This window comes from Hyperoodon ampullatus (assembly GCF_949752795.1).
Source record: "Hyperoodon ampullatus genome assembly, chromosome: 5".
In the NCBI taxonomy this organism is placed as follows: domain Eukaryota; kingdom Metazoa; phylum Chordata; class Mammalia; order Artiodactyla; family Ziphiidae; genus Hyperoodon; species Hyperoodon ampullatus.
In genome coordinates this window covers 77,972,557-77,991,945 of record NC_136918.1, presented here as the reverse complement: position 1 = coordinate 77,991,945, position 19,389 = coordinate 77,972,557, and the positions used below count along the sequence as shown (strand labels likewise).

At 49.5% G+C, this 19,389-nt stretch overlaps 1 protein-coding gene across 1 annotated transcript in view; it reads left to right on the top strand.

Moving 5' to 3' along the window:
• Positions 1–267: 267 nt before the first annotated feature.
• PDIA5 (protein disulfide isomerase family A member 5) overlaps positions 268–19,389 on the top strand; it is a 93,914-nt gene continuing 74,792 nt past the window's right edge. The window contains exon 1 of the mRNA XM_079704241.1: positions 268–330. Coding sequence (XP_079560367.1) covers positions 283–330 — 48 coding nt within the window. The 5' untranslated portion in view covers positions 268–282. The remainder of the gene's footprint in view (positions 331–19,389) is intronic.

The following is a 19,389-nucleotide window of genomic DNA, read 5'->3' as shown; positions in this document are numbered from 1 at the left end:
TGACCCTGACCATGTCGCACTCCACTCAGGCTTCTACCTGGCCTGGGGGCCAAGTTCACACCCGCGGACCCCTGCTCAGCCATGCTGCAAACTACAACTCCCAGCACGCACTTCTCCCCGTCAGGCTCTGCCAGCGCGGTGCGCATGCTTTGGCAGACGTGGCACCGGGAACTCGGAGGCGGGGAGCGGCTGGGAAGTGGCGGCGGTGGCTGCCCCCGGCGGAGCTGCGGTCGCGGGAGCCCGAGTGGGGACCAGAGCCGGCCGTGGGCAGCTGCGGCGGGGATGGCGCGGGTCGTGCCGGCGTGGCTGCTGCTGCTGCTGGCGGTCTGGGTGAGGCTGTGGCGCCGGGGTCCGGGCCAGGACGGCACGTGCGCCCGGCGAGGGTCCGAGTTCCCTGCTCCCGGCCCTCCCGGGACGTGCGGGGAGATAGATGCCTCCGGGCGCCTGGGTGGGGGGCGTGCGTGCCGAGCAGGCGGGGACTCGGTGGCTGCGGGGGAGGCAGCGGGGCTGTCGCCGTGCACTCCCAGCAGGGTGCTCCGGGGCTCAGAGGTCGAAAGGAGCCCGGGCTGGGGGACCCCGGGGGCGCTGGGCGATCCCTCGCGGGGGTGGGGGGCTTGCGCCGCGGACACAACTTTGCAGGGGCGCAGGTCAGGGGGCGGCCGCGGGCTAGGGCCGGACGCCGGCGGCTTGCGGGGGTGCTGCACCCCAGACTCCGGGCCCTGCACCTGTGTGAGTACGGGGTAAGAAGCGGGTGCTTGCCACCAGCACTGCCGGAAACCTTGTTTTAGAGCCAGCCACCTAGTTCTTGGTTTCGGCTCTGAGCAGCCGCGAACCTCCAGTCACCACGTGGATCTCCGCCCACCGGCCAGGCTTGGCGGGGCCGGGTGGGGGTCACCGCGGGGGAGTTCAGCTCCTTCACCCAACTGAGGCTGGCTGGAACCTCAGCCACTTTCTGGCTTGTGATGCGGCCTATCATTTAATGCACCTGACTTAATCTTCTCATCCGTGAAATGGGGACGCTTTAAATACCACTCTAACAAGGTTGCCAGGAGGGTCGGATGAGAAATCAGAGGACGAAGCTCTAAACTGCAAAACCGTACAGGAGTGGAGAAGGGGTGGGCCAAGGTGATGGGAGTGCAGGCTCTCTGGAGGAGTTTGCTACCCTTGTGGGGTGGGGGAGGAATGCCGCAGGGCATCCCTGAGAGGGGTTGGAATGGGTGTGTCCACAGCACCCAGGGCCCCTGGTTTGGCCTTGGTGTTGCTGTGGGTGTGTGACAGGATAATACGGCCTCCTTCCACACCTCTAGTATAACTTCTGGTCTGCCTTATTTTAGGACAATCTTGGCTCCTTTTTTTCCTGAAGTTCCTGAAGGGAACCTCCTGCTGCTGGTACTCTCTCCAACCCAGATTTTCCAGTTTTTTTCTTTTGGGTGTGGCAAGGATGCCGGACGAAACGTGAGGAGAAAAAATGGAGTGTGGCTTGAGTTGCTTTAAATACTTCCATCTCTCAATACCCTGCCCTTCTGGGTTCACCAGTGAGGAGTGGCCCTGTATTTTCTAGTTGTATGAAAATGGGTGGGAAAGGAAGGTCCTTGCCCCTCTAGATCTGACCATTCTCTTGGAGAGAAACGAGGCTGGAGTGGGGCAGTGTCACTTCCCCAAATCTAGGTGTCTTTGATCTGTTTGTATTCTGTTCCTGCTGCCGGTTGGTCTGGGCTGGTTTCTAGGCCAGGCAGGACTGCTGGACTGTGTCGAGGGGGCCATCTCCAGTGCCACCCCCTATCAGGTCTTTGCACTTGGGCTGTTTTAGGAGGTCCTACTTTCCTCTCTTCTTCCCCTTTCCTCTCCCTCCTGTGAAAATAAAAGGCTTGAGACTCAGACCAGAAAGAAGTTTCATTCAGCAAACATTTATTTATCAACCCCATTGTTTGGCTGGCACTGGGTTGGATTTTGGGCAGGGAGCAAAACACACATTGTTCCTGCCCTCTGGTGTTGCCCTGTCGGGCAGGGGAGTCAGTCCTGTGAGCAGATAAAGACAGAACAGTGAGTGCTGATACTTGATGTTCTGGGAGCACCCCTGAAGGGGAGCCATACATTAATTTAGAGGGAGGTCAGCCATGACTTTCCTGAGGGGTGGGTTGAGCCCTCAGGAGGGGGTGCGGGAGTCCTCTAGGCAATTGAGGTCTGCTGATGCCTTCCACCTGGAGGTGTGGAGAGTGGGTAGGTTTGCTGAGAGCCCTAGAACCTGGGAGGCCTCAACAAGGAATTGACATTTTCTCCTTTCCCCAAGCCCAAGATTGACTTAGCAGGTGTGAGCCTGAGGTGTAGGGTCAGTGATGAGTGGCGGGTGGACACCAGGGTCGGCCTCTGTAAATATAAACTCTACGTCCATCTGATAAGGGTTCTGCAGCTCCTGGGAGTGGATTGGGTTTCTTTGTCCACTCAGTATTTACTGGGGGCAGATACGCGCGGAGCACTGGGCTGTGACCCAAGAGATACAGAGAAGTGTAAAGGGGTCTACAGAGATTCATGGACAGGGGTGTACACCCACCACGTTTTTTACAATAGCAAAAATATGGAAGTGGCTTAAATGCTTAACAATAGCAGCATGTTTAAATGATTTCTGGCCCTATCCATGCCATGGAAAGTAATGTTTATAAAGAATATTGGTATTTACTAGAATGCTGGGTTTATTATCAAAATATGTTATGATGCTTATGAAGAATATCTAAGGACATGGAAAAGTATTTGAGTGTGATAATTAGGGGAAAAGCAGGATACAAAACTGAATCCCAGGGTGGCTGAAGATAGCTACAAAAGTGTTTGAGGGATTAGCAGTGCATCAACATGTTTACAGTGATTGTTCTGGAAGGTGGAGTTGTGGGTGACTTTTGCTTACTTCTTTGCTTATGCTTTTTTGGTACTTCCCAAGTTTTCTATATCAATGTGCATTAGTTTTTGATCAGAAAAAGTTAGTAAAGGAACTTTTAAAAAAGTTTCTTTGGGGACTCCCAGCCTTCCACACTCTGGGGTGGAGAGAGCGGCAGTCAACACTTGGGACAGGTTAGTTCCAGCCCTCCCAGGCTGGTGTCTCGAACCTGGGCCTGCAGCTGGGGAGGCCAGGCTGTCCTGTCCCTACCCCTGCAGCCGACTGCCCTTTCCTGCTTTCCCACTCAGCTCCTTCCTGCAGCTGACCCTTCTCCAGGGCCGTCCATGCTGATTGTTGTATAGTCTCCATCCAGAGCTCGCTCAGAGTGGAGTAATGTCAGAGCTGGAGAGGACTCAGCCTCACCCAGCTCAAGGGTTCCATCATCAGGCTGAGGCCTGGAGCTGGGCTGTGATGAAGTTTCCACTGGTTCACAGACAAATTGGAAAAATAACAATGGTGAATGGCTTTTTTTTTTTTTCACGATTCCAAATATTTCCGGTTTAAAAACTTCATTTCTCTGACACGGTGTCCATATTGAGGGAGTGCATGTGGGGGGGGGTGGAGGGGTGGTTTATAGTGTCCTTTTGAAAAAAATGAAAGCAGTGATAGTATATTGTGATTTTTAAAAAAAGCCTTTAATTGATAAAATTTATTTTAAAATATATATGTAATACACACTATATATTTTTTTTTTTTTTTTTTTTTTGTGGTACGCGGGCCTCTCACTGTTGTGGCCTCTCCCGTTGCGGAGCACAGGCTCCGGATGCACAGGCTCAGCAGCCATGGCTCACGGGCCCAGCCGCTCCGCGGTATATGGGATCCTCCCAGACCGGGGCACGAACCCGTATCCCCTGCATCGGCAGGCGGACTCTCAACCACTGCGCCACCAGGGAGGCCCCACACTATATATTTTTAAACATATACTTTAAATACATGTTTAAAAATATATCCTGCCAATCTGTGAGCTTCAGAGGTCTGAGAGCTACTGACCTAACTCAGCTCCCTGATTTTAAAAGAGAAAAGTGAGGCTTTGAGAGGGAAGGGACTCACCCACTTGAGGACGCCAGTTTCTAAAGACAGAGTGGAGATGGGAGCCAGGCCCCTGAATTACACATCAGCGTTCTTCCCCCTCCATCTCTGTCGTGCCAGCTCCCACCTGCTTCCCTCCTCCCAAGCCACTGCTCAGGCCTCTGCCCCAGAGGGTGGCATGAAGCTCAGAACTTGATGGCACAGTGTGTAGGGGTGCAGGAAGCAGCAGACGTTTGCCCTGGTCTCTCCTGCAGAGCTTTTAATGTACATGTATTTAGGTTCTACACCTCTATACATTTAATAGGCTTTTGTGGGCTGGCCTGAGAGCCTAATTGCCATTGATAATGCTGCTTGGAACCTGGAGTGCAGTTTTCCCACAGAAGTAAACACATTACAGAGGAAGTTTTAAAACAGAACTGGCACACGAGTTGGGGGAATGGCTGAGTGCCGTAGGAGTGGCAAACACACAGTGTTGTGGATTCGGACCAGGGTCACGCTCTGGGGCATCAAGGGACCAGAGAAGGGCTGCAGCTCATGCCTCACAAGGAAGGCAGACTCTGAGCTCTGTGACAGCAGGGATCCTCCCTCTCCCAGCACCTCGCCCAGACCTGGCATGCAGTCACCCGCAGTCTGTGTTTGGTTGAAGGAATTAGTGTTGTAGGCAGGGAATCCAAGACAGAAACGTGGGCAATGAGGAGTGATGGGCCAGGCTGGATGGAAGCGAGGATTTGAGTGTGGGGTTGGGGAAATGAGGCTGGAAAAGTGAATTGGAAAGAATCTTAAATGCCTGACAAAGCTTTTGGGACTTGATTCTTTAGGCAATGGAGAGACACGATGAAACCGGCCCTTTTAATAACAAGAGCAGTTACGCCACAGTGGAGGGTTGGGTTGGAGCGGGAGAGACTGGATTAATTTTCCCAAAACAACACTTTCTTCCTATTACTTTCCTCTCTGTTATCTACAAGATGTAGTCCAGTGTGATGTTATAGAAAGAACATGGGCTTTTAGCCAGCTAGACACTCAGGAGCTATGTGACCTTGGGCCCTGCCTATTTTCTTATTGTCAGTGGTGGTAATGATATCCATCTTGCAAAGCTGAAAGGATCAGAAATAATACAGGAAGCACCCAGCACACTGTGTGGCACGTGGACGTGCCCAATAAATAGGAGCCACAGCAGTCACCTCAGATCGTTGGAGAAGGGGCGCCCGGAAGCCAGTGGAGGGCCAGAGCGGGTGTGAGCGGAGGCTGCGAGACATGGCTGGGGGGCCTGTGCAGCCAGGACTCTCCCCGTCACAGTCCCCTGGAGCTGAGCTCCTGATGGCTCCTTGCCCCTCTGCACTGGGCCGCTGCAGAGCCTCTGGATGGGGGGGCGGTGTGTGTGTGCGCACGCGGGCACGTGTGCATGTGGACAGAAGAACTGAGGATTTCAGTGCTCTGTGTTTCCCCTTTCTTCTGAAAGTGGATCCTCTCTTGAGAATGGAGATACCAACCACACCGCCTCCCTGGAAGGTACGCCCAGCTTTGTGGTTTTGTTCTATGGGGCTCTTGTGTCTCCCTTGGTGATTGTGGTAGGTTTTGGAGGCTAAATGACAGTGGACCACAGAGTGCGCATGGGGTGTAGGAGAGCCTAAGTTCTCCTACGTTGCCGGACTTCCATGGTTTACTTGCCCCCGGCTTCCTTTTCCCCCACACCTGGTGTCCTAGGTCTCAGTGGGAGAGGGAAGAAGCACTGTCCTCACTGGGCTGCTCTGTTCCTCCTGCCTGGCCCATCCTGCGTCCCTGACCCAGGCCTCTGGCTACCACCCATTTGACCTGGCAACGAGAATTAGAAGACACCTGGTACATTTGTAGAGGGCTTTAGAGTTTGCAAAGCATTTCCACATATTTCACACCTGTGTAGTTTTGAGTCCCCCATGAGCTGGGTGAGGTAAGCTGGTTGAGTACTGTTACCCCGAAAGAGGGATGAGTAGGTTGACAGAGCAGGAAGAGAGAGACCATTGATGGTCATGGCCTGGAAGGGGAGGACATACACAGATGAGTGGGTCGTCTGAATGTTTGAGCAGCCTCCTTGGCAGGTGCTATTTTCTGAAATCGCAGCACCAGCCATTTACCTGGGGAGTCCGTGAACCTTGCTCTTTAGCTCCCTGATGGCCTGAGTAGGGGCCATAGCCAGGCCCTCACTGAGCATCCTTCCTGCCCTTCTCATCACCCTCCCGCCTGGCTCTAGATAGCTGTCCCCTCTGACCACCTACGTCCAACAGGGCCTCTTTCCACACACCAGTTTATGACCACTTCTAAATAATTAGCTTTGCAGTCATGCAGTGGCGGGGGGGGAAGTCGGGGTTAAACACTCAGAAGGAGTATGGGATTAGAATAGCCTTTTTGCGCCTTTTTATCCCCCAGGGTCATACTGAGCCCCCAGGTGGATGTGCGCTCTGTTCCCAGATGGCCTGATGGTGAGCCTGTGCCCCGCTTCAGAGTTCCCCACTCCTCACGGCTGGCTGGGGCAGGGGTAGAGAATCCATGGCCCCAAAGAATCCCACCATTTCTCTAACCCCTTGGCTTGAGCAGATGTCTTTAATTCGTGAGCAGATCCTTTAATCCTTGCCGTGGAAGGTATTAATGGAGATCTAGGTCGAGGGCCTTACATTGGGGCTTAAAACATTAGGGTGATCCAGCTTCTGAGCCAAGATGTGGGCTTGGCTGGAAAGCTCTGTTATAGGGCCAAGTAGGGCAGGCTCCCGAGGAACAAGCAGGTTTGCTGTCATCAAAGGGTCTGACCAGCTGGGTCCTGGGTAGAGTGTTGTACATGCTCCTTATTTCAAAGAAACGTGGACCACCGTCTGCATGTTACACATGTCACAGATGTTCATTTATTCAACAGGTCTTTCTTTTTTGTTGGTGTTTTGCTTGTAATTAATTAATTAATTAATTAATTAATTAATCTTTGGCTGCGTTGGGTCCTTGTTGCTACGTGCGGGCTTTCTCTAGTTGTGGCGAGCGGGGGCTACTCTTCCTTGCGGTGCGCAGGCTTCTCATTGCACTGGCTTCTCTTATCGCGGAGCACGGGTTCTAGGTGCGCTGGCTTCAGTACTTGTGGCATGTGGGCTCAGTAGTTGTGGCTCACGGGCTCAAGAGCGCAGGCTCAGTAGCTGTGGTGCACGGGCTTAGTTGCTCCACTGCATGTGGGATTCTCCCGGACCAGGGCTCCAACCTGTGTCCCCTGCATTGGCAGACGGATTCTTAACCACTGTGCCCCCTTTTTTTTTTTTTTTTAACAGATACTTCTTGAGAGTATTTTATGAGCCAGACATACTATGCCAAGGCATTGGGGACAAAATATAACTAAGATGGACACCATCCCTTCCTCCCATTGCCTAGTGAGAGAGCCACTAATTTATTATTTAATTCAGGTAGTAAGTGCTGGAAGGAGGAAGATAAGGTGGTAAGAGAATGTGTAACAGGGGTCCCTATCCTACTGCAGGGAGTCAGGAAAGGCCTCTCTGAAGACTTATGGACCCTTTCTTAGAAAAATGTTTTTAAATGTATAAAACAGAATGCATAGGATTACAAAAGAAACCAGTGATATTGAAATATAGTTATTAAAATATAATAAATTGTGACAAAACAGTATGTTTTTTTTAATGCGTCATATAAGAAGATCTAGTGGCAAGTTTGATAATTTCTGTAATTTTAAGTGGTGATAAGCATAGACAGTGTTTCAGGATATCTGCAGCAATCCTCTTGTGATGAGAAAATGTGATTTCTGTTGGTGGCAAAGTCACAGACACTGTAAGTGCTACTGTAATTAGTTGCCTACATTCATAATAAAGGGAAGGCTAAATTTCAGTGAAATTAGTGAAAATAAAGATGTGATATTTTCCCATCCAAATTCATAGACCCCCAGTGTAAGAAAAATTATCACCAAACTTGGAAATAAAAGATGATCTAGTGACTTTCTGATGTCACATTGGAGCATTGTCTAGGAAGCCCACCTCGGCGGCATCCAGTACTTTAGGGAATGTCACTTTGTTTATTCCTTAGGACCCATGCTCTGTAAAGTTAGAAAGGATGCAAATGATTTCTGTTTGGTAGAGAAGAGAGATCCTTCAGGACATTAACCGGCTTGGTATCTCATTTAGCAATCATATCATACCTTTTTTTCATCGACCACTTGTAAGTTTCTTATAACTACTTTTTTTTTTTTTTTTTTTTTTTTTTTTTTGGCCGTGCTGCACGGCTTGCGGGATCTTAGTTTCCCGACTAGGGATTGAACCCAGGCCCCCCGGCAGTGGAAGCATGGAGTCTTAACCACTGGACCACCAGGGAATTCCCTATAACCTCTTTTAAAAATCTTTTTATTAACCTTTTTTTCTTATATCCCCTTTTGACCAAGCTTTGTCATTTTAGTGGGTCCCTTATTAATGAGTTAATAACCCTTTGAAATATGCTCAGTCTTTGTTTGTATGAGAATTGGGTTTTTAACATTTGAGAATTATACTCGACCCCGGTTTAAGAGCCGCTGAGTGAGCAGGATGTGAGGGTGTGGTGCTCAGAAAGGAGGTCTGGGCTGAGGATGTTAATTTAGGGGTGCTGCTCAGGTGGGGGACCCCAGGGGAGGGTGTGGGGCAGGAAGAGAAGATGGGCTGAGTGCGCCCCGAGGAACTCCCGCATTTGCAGGATGGTGGAGGTGGATTTACAAAGAAGATAAGAAGGGTGGCTGGAGAGGTAGAAGGGAGACCAAGCGAGTTCTGCCTGGGTTCAGGAGGCTGAGCAAAACGAGGAATGGAGGTGCCCGTTGGGTTATCCATGTGGAGGTCATTGCTGAACCTCCACCAAGAGCCTCTTTGATGGTGGGAGGACAGCTCTGACAATGCTGAGGAGTGGGTAGAAGGCGGGGAGGGAGATGGAACCTTCTGGCTGTGAGGGAGAGGGGAGTGGTGTGGGGTCCAGGGAGGGGGTTTTTCAAAGATGGAATAAGGGCCTTCCAACCTGGCTGTGAATCCAACCACCTTAGGGAGGTATGCGTAAAAATGGATTCCTGGGCTCTCCAGATCCATGAGATGATTTTCTTCAAGGGGAAGGCCCAGGAATCTGTATTTCCAAAAAGCTTATACTTATTGCTGTTGTGCAACTACAAACCGGAGGCCTTTACAAGTTAACATTAATTTTACGTGGTGGACAGTATTTTGCCAGCCAAGGTTGCAGCTTTGGGCCGAGTAACTTCTGCCCATGTTACAAGCCACATACACTAGTGACACTGTGAGGCGTCACTTGGCTGGAGCATGTGCCGTTTTTGCGTTTCTCTGCAGGCGTTTAGGGAAGTGTGCACAAGCAGGTAGCAGAGAAGATGGCTCAGGCAGTCATCGAAGCTCTTTCTCGTTGGTTGTGCTCAGTAGCTAGATTGGAAGGGAAAGCAGACTTGCTGGGCTTTCGGGTCTTGTTCTGGGTGGAGCTCTGGGGAGTGGAGAGACCTCGAGGGATACCAGTGGGAAGTGTGCACATTGATGGGCAAAGAGAAGAGCTTCTAATCTGTGCCCAGAAGACCTCTGAGTCCCGGCTCTGCCGTTTTAGGCTTCACCCAAGTTGAATTCCTTAAGTTCTTTGAACGTCAGTTTTCACATCTCTTAAGTGGGGATGGTACCACCTCCCACACAGATTGTTTATAGCAGTTTTTCAAACATTTTTACTGCAACTCCTGGAAGAACAATTTTGCATTTTACATTATAACCAAGTACATGTATGTCTATATGAACATAACAGATGCAGATTTTTCACCAAAAACAGTCTTGCTGCTTATGGTACAGACTGATGTTTCCTTTTTTCTTTAATTTAAAAAAATTAGTTAATTAATTTTTGGCTGCGTTGGGTCTTCATTGCTGCACGCGGGCTTTCTCTAGTTGCGGCGAGCAGGGGCTTCTCTTCGTTGCGGTGCGTGGGCTTCTCATTGCGGTGGCTTCTCTTGTTGCGGAGCACGGGCTCTAGGCACGTGGGCTTCAGTAGTTGTGGCTCGCGGGCTCTAGAGCGCAGGCTCAGTATTTGTGGCGCCCGGGCTTAGTTGCTCCGTGGCATGTGGGATCTTCCCAGACCAGGGCTCAAACCCATGTCCCTTGCATTCTTAGCCACTGTGCCACCAGGGAAGCATGGATGTTTCCTTTTTAATGTTATTTTAAAAAATGCTGGTGGTAACCCACTGAAGTGATTTTATGACTTGGCTCTTGGGTTAAGGCCAGAGGGGTAGAAAATGCCGGTTTAGACCCTCAGCTTTAGGGGATTGAATGACATACGGTATGTCAAAGCACAGATGTGCCTCATGAGTCATGAGCACTTGAATTGTTATTTTTCTTTTCAATTAATGGAGCTTTGAGGCAGGGCTGGGTTTCCGGAGTGGGAATTCACCTGCTCTTCTGTCGTCCCTGCTACCTCATTCTCTGCTCCCTCCACCAGCTCTTCCTCGTTAGCAGGCCTGGCACACCAGGCTGGCAGCAACCCAGAGCCCTCTTGGCTCTAGAAGAGGTTTTCCACAACATTAATAGCTTTAGGACTTAAGTCCTGGTTAAATGCACTGCAGTTGCAATTTCAGGATAAGAAAACCTGTTTTCATAAGCTCTCAAATCAGTTGTCCTGCCTTGAACTGTCCCTTGTTGACAGCCACGTTTGTGCTGTGGAAACAGGTGGGAAAACTGTGTAGCCCATGTATAAGGTGTGGCTTTTAAAGGAAGCAAAATATAAGACGCGTAGCTGGCTGTGCATTTAGAGGAGCAAGCGGTGAGAAGTGTGTGGCTCTAGGAATCGGTCTCTCCACTTTGTCTTGAGTCTGAGTCACAGCTCTCTTACCTACTTGCCAGTGACGTTGAGCAAGTTTCTAACTGTTCTTTGTCTCGGCTTCTTTACCTATAGAATAGGTATAATGAAAGTACCTACTTAATTCACTTGCCAAGATAATGAACTAGATAGTCATATGAGCAGCTTAGTTGGCTCCTGGTCACGCAGCAAGCACTCTGTACTTGCAGCTCTTATCATTATCATGGCTGCATCCCTAGGCTCTCGATGTAGGGATTAAAGAATCCTCTCTTGGGTTCTGTGCCAGCCAGGCGCTTTCCTACTTCTCTCTCTTTCTTAAGCACATTTAGCTCCTCAGCTGTAGCTAGTCAGGGGTCCACATCCCAGGGCCAGGCTTCTGTCTTTCTGTGTCTCTCTCTCTCTCTCTCTCTCTCTCCCTCTCTCTCTCTCTCTCTCTCTCTCTCTCTCTCTCTCTCTCTCTCTCTCTCTCTCTCACACACACACACACACACACACACACACACACACACACACACACACACACACACGCCATCCAGGCGGTACTCGTTTTTATTTCAAAGCCTGCTGGGTGGTGGACATTTATTTGAACATTGGGAAATATCAGTGGTGAAATCTTCAAACTAGGTTTGAGGTTAGGCCTTAGCTCCTTGTGAAGAGGGTATTTAGCCGTAGTGCTCGGTGACAGACGCTTAAAATTTGCCCATTTAAGGGGCATAAATTACCTATATTTAAAAATTAGCATTTCTCCCCCCCACACACACATCAAAGCCATTCTAGGTACGTGTTGCATGCAAAGTTCTTTGCAGATTCTGTATAATAGTTCTTATTAAAAAACCACACAACGTCAGGTGAGCAGAGGAGTGAGCAGTCAGCTGGAAGTGAAGAAGGGCAGGTAAGCACTGCTCTTACGTGGGAAAGTGCCAGTGACACTGGATAGATGGCCGAGGATTTCAGGAAGCCTGTGGAAGAGGTGGGGGCAGTATTTGGTTGTATTCTAGGCATCTCTTTTTTTTCTGACTTATTTTAGGTGTTTTCCCCCTAACTCTAAGTTTGAAATAGCCTTAGAGAAGAGCTGCAAGAATATAAAAGATTTCCATCTGCCCTTCGGCCAGATTCCACAAATATTAACATTTTATCACATTTGTTTTATCATATTCTCCCTCTGCGTATATAAACTTTACAGACATGACTCTCCTTTGCCCCATAAACACTTCAGTGTTTCCATTCTCTTACATAACCAGAGTACAATGATCAAAGTCAGGAATGTAGCGCTTGGCTCGGGACTTAATCCAGAATCACATGTTGAATTTAATTGCCATATCTCTTTAGTCTCCTTTAATCTGGGCCAGTTTCTCAGTCTTTGTCTTTCGGGACCTTGACATTTTTGAAGAATGTCCCTCAATTTGGTTTTGGATGATGTTTCCCTTCAGTGCATTGTATCAGGAGACATAAGTTGCTTTGACCCATTACTGATGGTGTTATTGTTGGTCCCTTAGTTGAGGAGGTTTCTGCCAGGTTTCTCAACTGTAAAGTTATACTTTCTTGTGGTGGGGAAATACTTTGAGATTGTTAATTATTTCCATGATGGTAGTCAAATGATGGTAAATTTTTTTCTTTAAATATTTCTATTGGACATGCCTATTACGGTAAGTTAGAAAGATACGTACAAGGACGAAGCCTTACTTTGGTGCATTTTTTCTTCCAGTTATTTTCTGAGCATAATTTTGTGTATAGTTGTAATCATACCATGTACATTTTGAATTCTTTTTTTAAAAACTTAACATTAAAAAAATATCTTTTCATTGCACAATCTTTGAAAACATCGTTTAAATGCACGTTTTATTCTGTTGAGTGGTTTACTCTAAGTAACCATTCCCCCGTTGTTGAATATTTAGGTTGTTTACAATTTTTGACTCTTATGAGTAGGACCGAGCAAATCATGTATGTGTCAGAATCTCTGCTAATTTCCTCGGGACACATTCCCAGAAGTGGAGTTACCAAGTCGAGGAGCGTAAATACTTTTAAGATACTTGATTAATTGTGCCAAATAGCTTTCCAAAAGAATTGTACTGGTTTAGGCTTTTGCCAGCACTGTATGACAGTTGGGTGCCATATTTTAAGAGATTCACTAATGGTGTTTCTCAATTTTTTTAAAAAAACCATGATCCAAAAATCAAGATTTGTGTTGAGATTAATTTCCTGTATTTTGAATTATGAAAGCATAGGTATTTATTTCCAAAAGTAAATTATAGTGTAATATGGCACGTTACCCTCTTCAGGCTCTGCCACCGTGCTCCCAGCCTTGGGGTCGGTCACTCTGGGAACCAGGAACATGGCGGTGTCTAGGGCAGATCATTCAGGACAGTGAGGGGCTTGGGGGCACATGAGGAATCGGGGAATTTCACCTACAGAATCCTAAGAGGGAATGTGTTTGCTGTCTTCAGAGTGTGATAGGCTGGCAGAATGGCTTGGGAGGGGGAGGAATTTGACTTTGTAATGACTGGAGCCATCCAAAAGGAAATGGTAGGACACGGATTTCTATGTATTAACATGTTTAGTTTCCACAGCCTTCCGGGCTCCTCTGTACTGTGCAGCCTCAGGAGATTTTGAGGCCTTGGCTCTGGAGGGCTACCTGGAGGCTGGAGATGGCACGTGAGGAATGTTGAGAGGAGTCTTGTATCTGGGAAACCAACCAGCCCAGCTCAAGCCTGTGAACTACAAGGAATGTCCTGGCCTTCTGGTGGCCTGCACTGGTCCCCTTACTAGTAAAGGGCTGAGGTTGTGGGGAAACTGGAGAGTTACTAGCTAATTTTCCTTTCATTTGTGGGTAGCTGTCACCAGGTGACCAAGATACTGTTAGGAACAGGCATAGTGCAACTCGGGTAATTAGGAGGAACACAGTAAGTCAGATCTTTGATAGCCTCGCTGTCTCCTTCTTTGTAACAGTTTATCTAAAGTGTAATGCATGATTCAATGATTTGAAATATCCCAACTGGAGCAGATGTTAGTATTTCTTTCTAGTTAAAGCTTTTGTTTCAATAGGCACACAAGATCTATTTGCATGTGTTCCAGAAAACCCAGAATGATAGTGCTTTAAAGCAACTGTTTATTTCACTCACATAGAAGCTGGAAAGGGGTGTTCTAGGGCCAGTATATCCCTCTGTGGTATCAGGGTCCCAGGTACCTTCTATCTTGATGACTCCACATTTTTAGCAAGTCCTTCTACCTCATTGTCTCAAGGTGGCTGCTTGAGTTCCAGCCATCTTTCCAAATTCTAGCAAGCAGGAAGGGGGAAGAGGCTAAGAAAACTCATACCAGGTGTCTATGAGGGACAGTTCCTAAAAGTTGCCACATAACACTTCTGTTTACATGCCAGGGGCACTTGCTGCAAGGAAGACTGAGAGGTTTGACTTTTAATGTGGGTGGCCACATGCCCAGGGCAACTCAGCAGCTCCTTCATGAGGTGTAATTACCTCACCGTACTTCTCTGCTAGTGGTCATGAAGCTAGGTCTGCAGAATATCACAATTGGAAGGGACTTTGGAAATCACTTTCAACCCCTTCATTTTACAGAAAAAGGAGCAGAGGAGGAGACATGGCTTGTCCAAGGTCACATAGTCAGTAAATATCAAAGCCAGCACAAAACTTGGGTCTCTGACTCTTTCTACCAAACCTCTAGCTCTCAAATACTTAGCCAGCTGGAGTTCTCTGACCTTGGGTTCAAGTCATCTGTTTTTAACCTTATTCCTGGATCCCTTTACCACTAGCTTCCTAAGAGTCTAGACTTAGATTCTGACATTTCAAAACTATTTTGAGCAAAATGTGGGCTACACTAAATTAAACCAGTTTCTTCACAGCTCCCAACATAAGGGTATCTTTTTTCAGGTGACAGAGCAAAAAAGGTCAAGTCCCACCTCCACCCTTTTTCCTTAATGTTAACTTTCTGTCTTCAGCTCTTCTTCCTTTAGCAAGTTGCTTTTACATAATAGAATACCTCTGGCTTCATGATCTGCATTGAATAGTGAATCTATAACGACAGACAGCCTCCCGGGCTATAGAGAATGTGAGGGTGCTGGCATGCGCCCCAGAGATCTGGAGCTTTTTAAAGCTGAGGGTGTAATGTGGCAAGGACTGTTCTCCCTGTTATTTTCCGGAATTGTATGACTCTTTTTTTTTTTTTTTGCGGTACGCGGGCCTCTCACTGTTGTGGCCTCTCCCATCGCGGAGCACAGGCTCCAGATGCGCAGGCCCAGCGGCCATGGCTCACAGGCCCAGCCGCTCCGCGGCACGTGGGATCCTCCCGGACCAGGGCACGAACCCACGTCCCCTGCATCGGCAGGCGGACTCTCAACCACTGCGCCACCAGGGAAGCCCTGTATGACTCTTTATGTCTAGGCTGCTGGTGATGCTGGGTGAGGTTAAGTGAAGAGAGGAGCTTGTGAGTGTGGTGTGTTAGAGGGACAGCGAGGCAGAAGGGAGCCCGGACCCCTGTACACACCTCTGATTAATGGTAGATCTGGGCTGACTGCCCCAGGGTCTCGAGAAGGGTGGTCAACAACAGGGTGCTCTAGGCTTGCGGGAAGCAGAGGGTTAGTGTAAATCCCTGCTGGGACTCTCCTTGCCAGGGGATTCTGGAAGATTTGGGCTTTTCCTGGCTGCTTTGATGGGCCTGGCTGGGGAAGGAGGTGCTCCTGGGAAGGAGGTACTTCTGGGAAGGTGGTCCACTTGGGTCGCTGCGAGTCCAGGGAGCTTGTGGGGTGGAGGGAAGCAAACACCTCTGGCCAGGACCTGAGAGGCCCGAGCTCTAGTCCGAACTCTGCAACTTGACCTACTGTGTGTGACCTTGGTAAGTAAGGTAACTTCTCTGAGCCTCAGTTTCCTCATCTGTAGGATGAGGCTAGTGCCCACTCATCAGGTTATTGTGAGGGGCAAATGGGCACAAAACCCGGAAGGACCGTCCTCCGTGTGCTGTGTGGCCCGTTGGTTGCTGTGCTGATGGGTGATCATTCGAGGTTTTGATGCTGGATGTGTGTACGTGCACATTTCTTCCTGCCTGCATGTGCTGTTTTGCCTGATTGCCGGCAGGGCACTGGAGAGGAAAAGGTGGTGCCGTTTCTTCTGTTGCCCTTGCTCTGTGATTTGTCTCACTAATGGTGCTAATACAGATAATTATCATGATTGTGTACTGTGTGCCAAGCATTATGTTAGGTTCTCTATGTACTTTTCTCCCCCTCCTTTAATCCTCAGCCAGCCCCGCAAGGCGGATATCAGTATTATCTTCTCCACTTTATAGGCAGGGAAATGACACTGAGATCATTTAGCTATAAGTGATAGTGCCTGGCTTTGACCCCAGGTCTGTCTGACTCCAGAAGCAGTGCTCTTTCTGTGGTGTCAGAGGGGTGTGGGGAAACCACAAAGGGAGGAGAGGAGCACGAGCCTCCAGGCTGCAGGGCCATTTGTCTGGTGGGCCCTGAACAGGGCAGACACCTGTTAGGAGAGCACTGCAGGGAGTCTGGAAGGTGAGGGGGAGAAACCAGTGTCCTCGACCTCATTGCCTGCAACCGTGGTGGAGGGTGGAGGTGAGGACTTCCGTGCCAGGCACCCTGAGTGGGCTCTGCAGAGCGCCTTGCACTCTGATGGGGGAAGGGGCTCGGGGTGGAGGGGGCTGCTTCTCTGATGGAAGGGCCCAGTGTTCTGAGGCGGGTGTAGTACTATGACAGGGGTTGGAGGCTGGGGGGACCGGTACTTTGACGGCAGAGGGGGGCACTGACTCTGATGCAGGCAGGACCTGGCTTTGGGGGCCTGTATTCCCCAGCAGTAGAGGAAGGGAGCCGTCCTTCCTGGCAGTGTTCTGCCCTGCACCCAGGCAAAGGTTTTATGGATCTCAGCCCAGCCCATGGGGTAGCTCAGCCCTGATGTAAATGCTGTTAAGGCTGGGGCAGAAGGAAAACAATTATTGGGGGAAAGTCAGAAGGAGTTTGCATAGGGCACAAAGGGGATTTTTTTTTCTCTCCTCTACCTCCAAAGGGAAAGCCTTAGAATGTAAAGAGCCTGCAGAACCCAGGAACAGTTCCATGGCTGGCTCCGAAGGTGGCTGGCTTCCTTCTCAAACATTGCCCTATCCCCCCTGAGGGCTTGACAAAGCAGAGAGTTTGTGCATTATTAACGTTGTTATAGTTGCCTTAGTTATTGTTGTTATCAACGTTTGTGGGTTGTGCCTTATGAAGTCTGCAGGAAGGCTCTTGGCAAGGAGACCCAAGGCTTACTGGAGCTGTATCTTAAGGAAAGGAAGGAGCGCGCACACTGGAAAGGTTAAAATCGACTGAAGTGGAGGAGAAAGGAGAATGTTAAGTGGCTGGAGGAGAGTCCCCTTGGGGTTAGGGGAGGGAGGAAAGGGCCTCGCTCCCTTTGCCCCTGTGGTTGCTTGCTAAGGTGAGGGTCTGTCTAAGGCCAGACACAAGGGCCTTTCCCCCTCTTCTCTCAGGGATCTTACACTGAGCATTGTAGCTCTTTGCACACCAAAGTCCCCTGGTTCCCCCTGGATCTACCTATCCTATTTTCCTCTTGTTCCCAAAGTTTCAAATCCTCTCCCTGCAAATCCTGCCTCTCCAGTGCCCACAAATACCCATGCAGCTCCCCATCTTAGGTGGAGACAGCCCATCCTTCTCCCGACCCTGCGGCCGCCTGTGCTGCCCCCTGCGTGGGGTGTGCTTCTTTCTGCAGCCTGGCTTCCGGCCGCCCTCCCATCACCAGAATGCTCTCGGAACATCCCTGGGGACTTGGCCCTGACCTTTGCCTGCAAATCACACCTGATTTCCTGTGTGTCTCCTCCCTGGTCTGTGTTGACCAGGTACCAGGTCTGTGGTACCTCCTACCTTCTTCCCACCTTTCTCCTGGTCCTTCCTCCTCCTCCTCAGCTGAGGGGTTTCCTGCCTTCTCCCTCTGGACCCCGACCCCTGAGACTTCATTGACATCGAGGCTCACTCTCCAGCCTGGAGGACACCTGCATTGGAGCGTCTTGTCCACATGCCTGCACCTAAGCTTATCACCTTCCTCAACATAAGACAGAAGCCTCTTCTGCTGCTGCTGCTTCCCAGTTCTTCCAGTTTTGGTTCTTGTTCCATTTCTGAGCACAGAATCCTTGGGTCATTTTAGCCTCTACTCTCTTCCTTCCTTGCTTACATATGAATAGTCATTGAGTTCTGTTGTTTTTCCCTTGAGGCTCTTGGATTGACCCATTTCTCTCCACTTGGGCAGCCACCCAGCAGGTCCCTTCACCTCCAGCCTTCTGATGACTGTCCAGTCTGAGATGGGGCCAGAAGGGGCTCTTGAGCCAGGCTTTCAAGACCCCACCCTCCACCCCAGCCTGGCCCCATCTGCCCTCTCCCACCACTCTCCAGCCCAGACCCTCTCTGCCTGCCCTGGGTCTGTCTGGTTTCTGTGGTCCCTCTGGGTCTCCTGAGAGCTGTCATGGACTCACCTTGTAACATGCTCCCAGCAGGGTACCTCTGCAAAGCTCAAGAGTGTGGCAGCCAGTGTGTTTGTCATGTTTATTATGCTGGACAGACATCTCCTAAGGGCTTTCAAGGGGCCAGGTGCTCCTAGTCTAGGGGGTGGAATAGGGATGAGACGAGATGAGGAGGAGATGGACCCTCCATAAAGGGTTCTTAACCAGGCCGGCCGCAGACCGTGAGTTTAAGCCCCAGCATCATTGTATTTCTGAGAGCTGAAGTTCTCTGCTGTGTGAGGGTAAACACTGGCTCAGAGGCTTTGGTGGCTGGCTGAAAAGTGGTTTGTTTACTCTGAGAGTGGCTGTTGGTTAGATGACCTGAGGGATTTGCCGGGCTTTCTAGGAAGGAAGCTGTGGATAAGCCTTGAAACTTGGTGCTCTTGTGGTTTTTGCTGTAGACACTTTGCTGTCCCTTGGCCCAGCTGCACCCTGCTGTGCTACCCAGGCAGGTGGGCACTGGGCCTGCCCTCCCTTTCCCTTTCCCGCTCCCCAGTCTAGAAGTGCAGGTGCCGGCCAGTCTCAGGAGAGCTGGTTTTCGGGTCAGAGTCCTGAGGCACTGGGCAAGGGTAATTGTTTTTCTTGACTGGCCAGGTTATTTGAGGATTTAAAACAGCAGTGTCAACATGTTTTTCCAACAGATTCTTTTGTTTTTTTCCTTTAACCATGTGCACTGTGTTATGGACCTTTTAGTCTGAAGTGCATTAGCTCCCTGGGAGCAATGGAATAACGTGATAATAAGGTGGAATGAACTTTTTGGTGAGCTCTCAAGGTCGCCGCATGAGGGCAGGGGGTCCTCAGGCATCGTGCGCTGCCCTGCTGGGGCAGAATAAGGGAGAAATCATTCCTGGACAACTCCTCCTGATGGTTTTACCCTGGGGAGAAGAGTAAAGTTGCATCCAATGGCAGATTATATTTAGAAACACTAAAATATGGCCACATTTCCATCTTCTACTCTGCTGAGATGGAAATTTGTATTATATATTACGGTAACTGATCCTATTAGAGTGCTTTATGATTTATAAAGCATTTTCGATAAGTTACCCTATTTCATCCTCACAGCTGTCCCATGAGGGAGGTATCATTTTCTCCACATCAGATGCGAAGCACTAAGCGTCTAA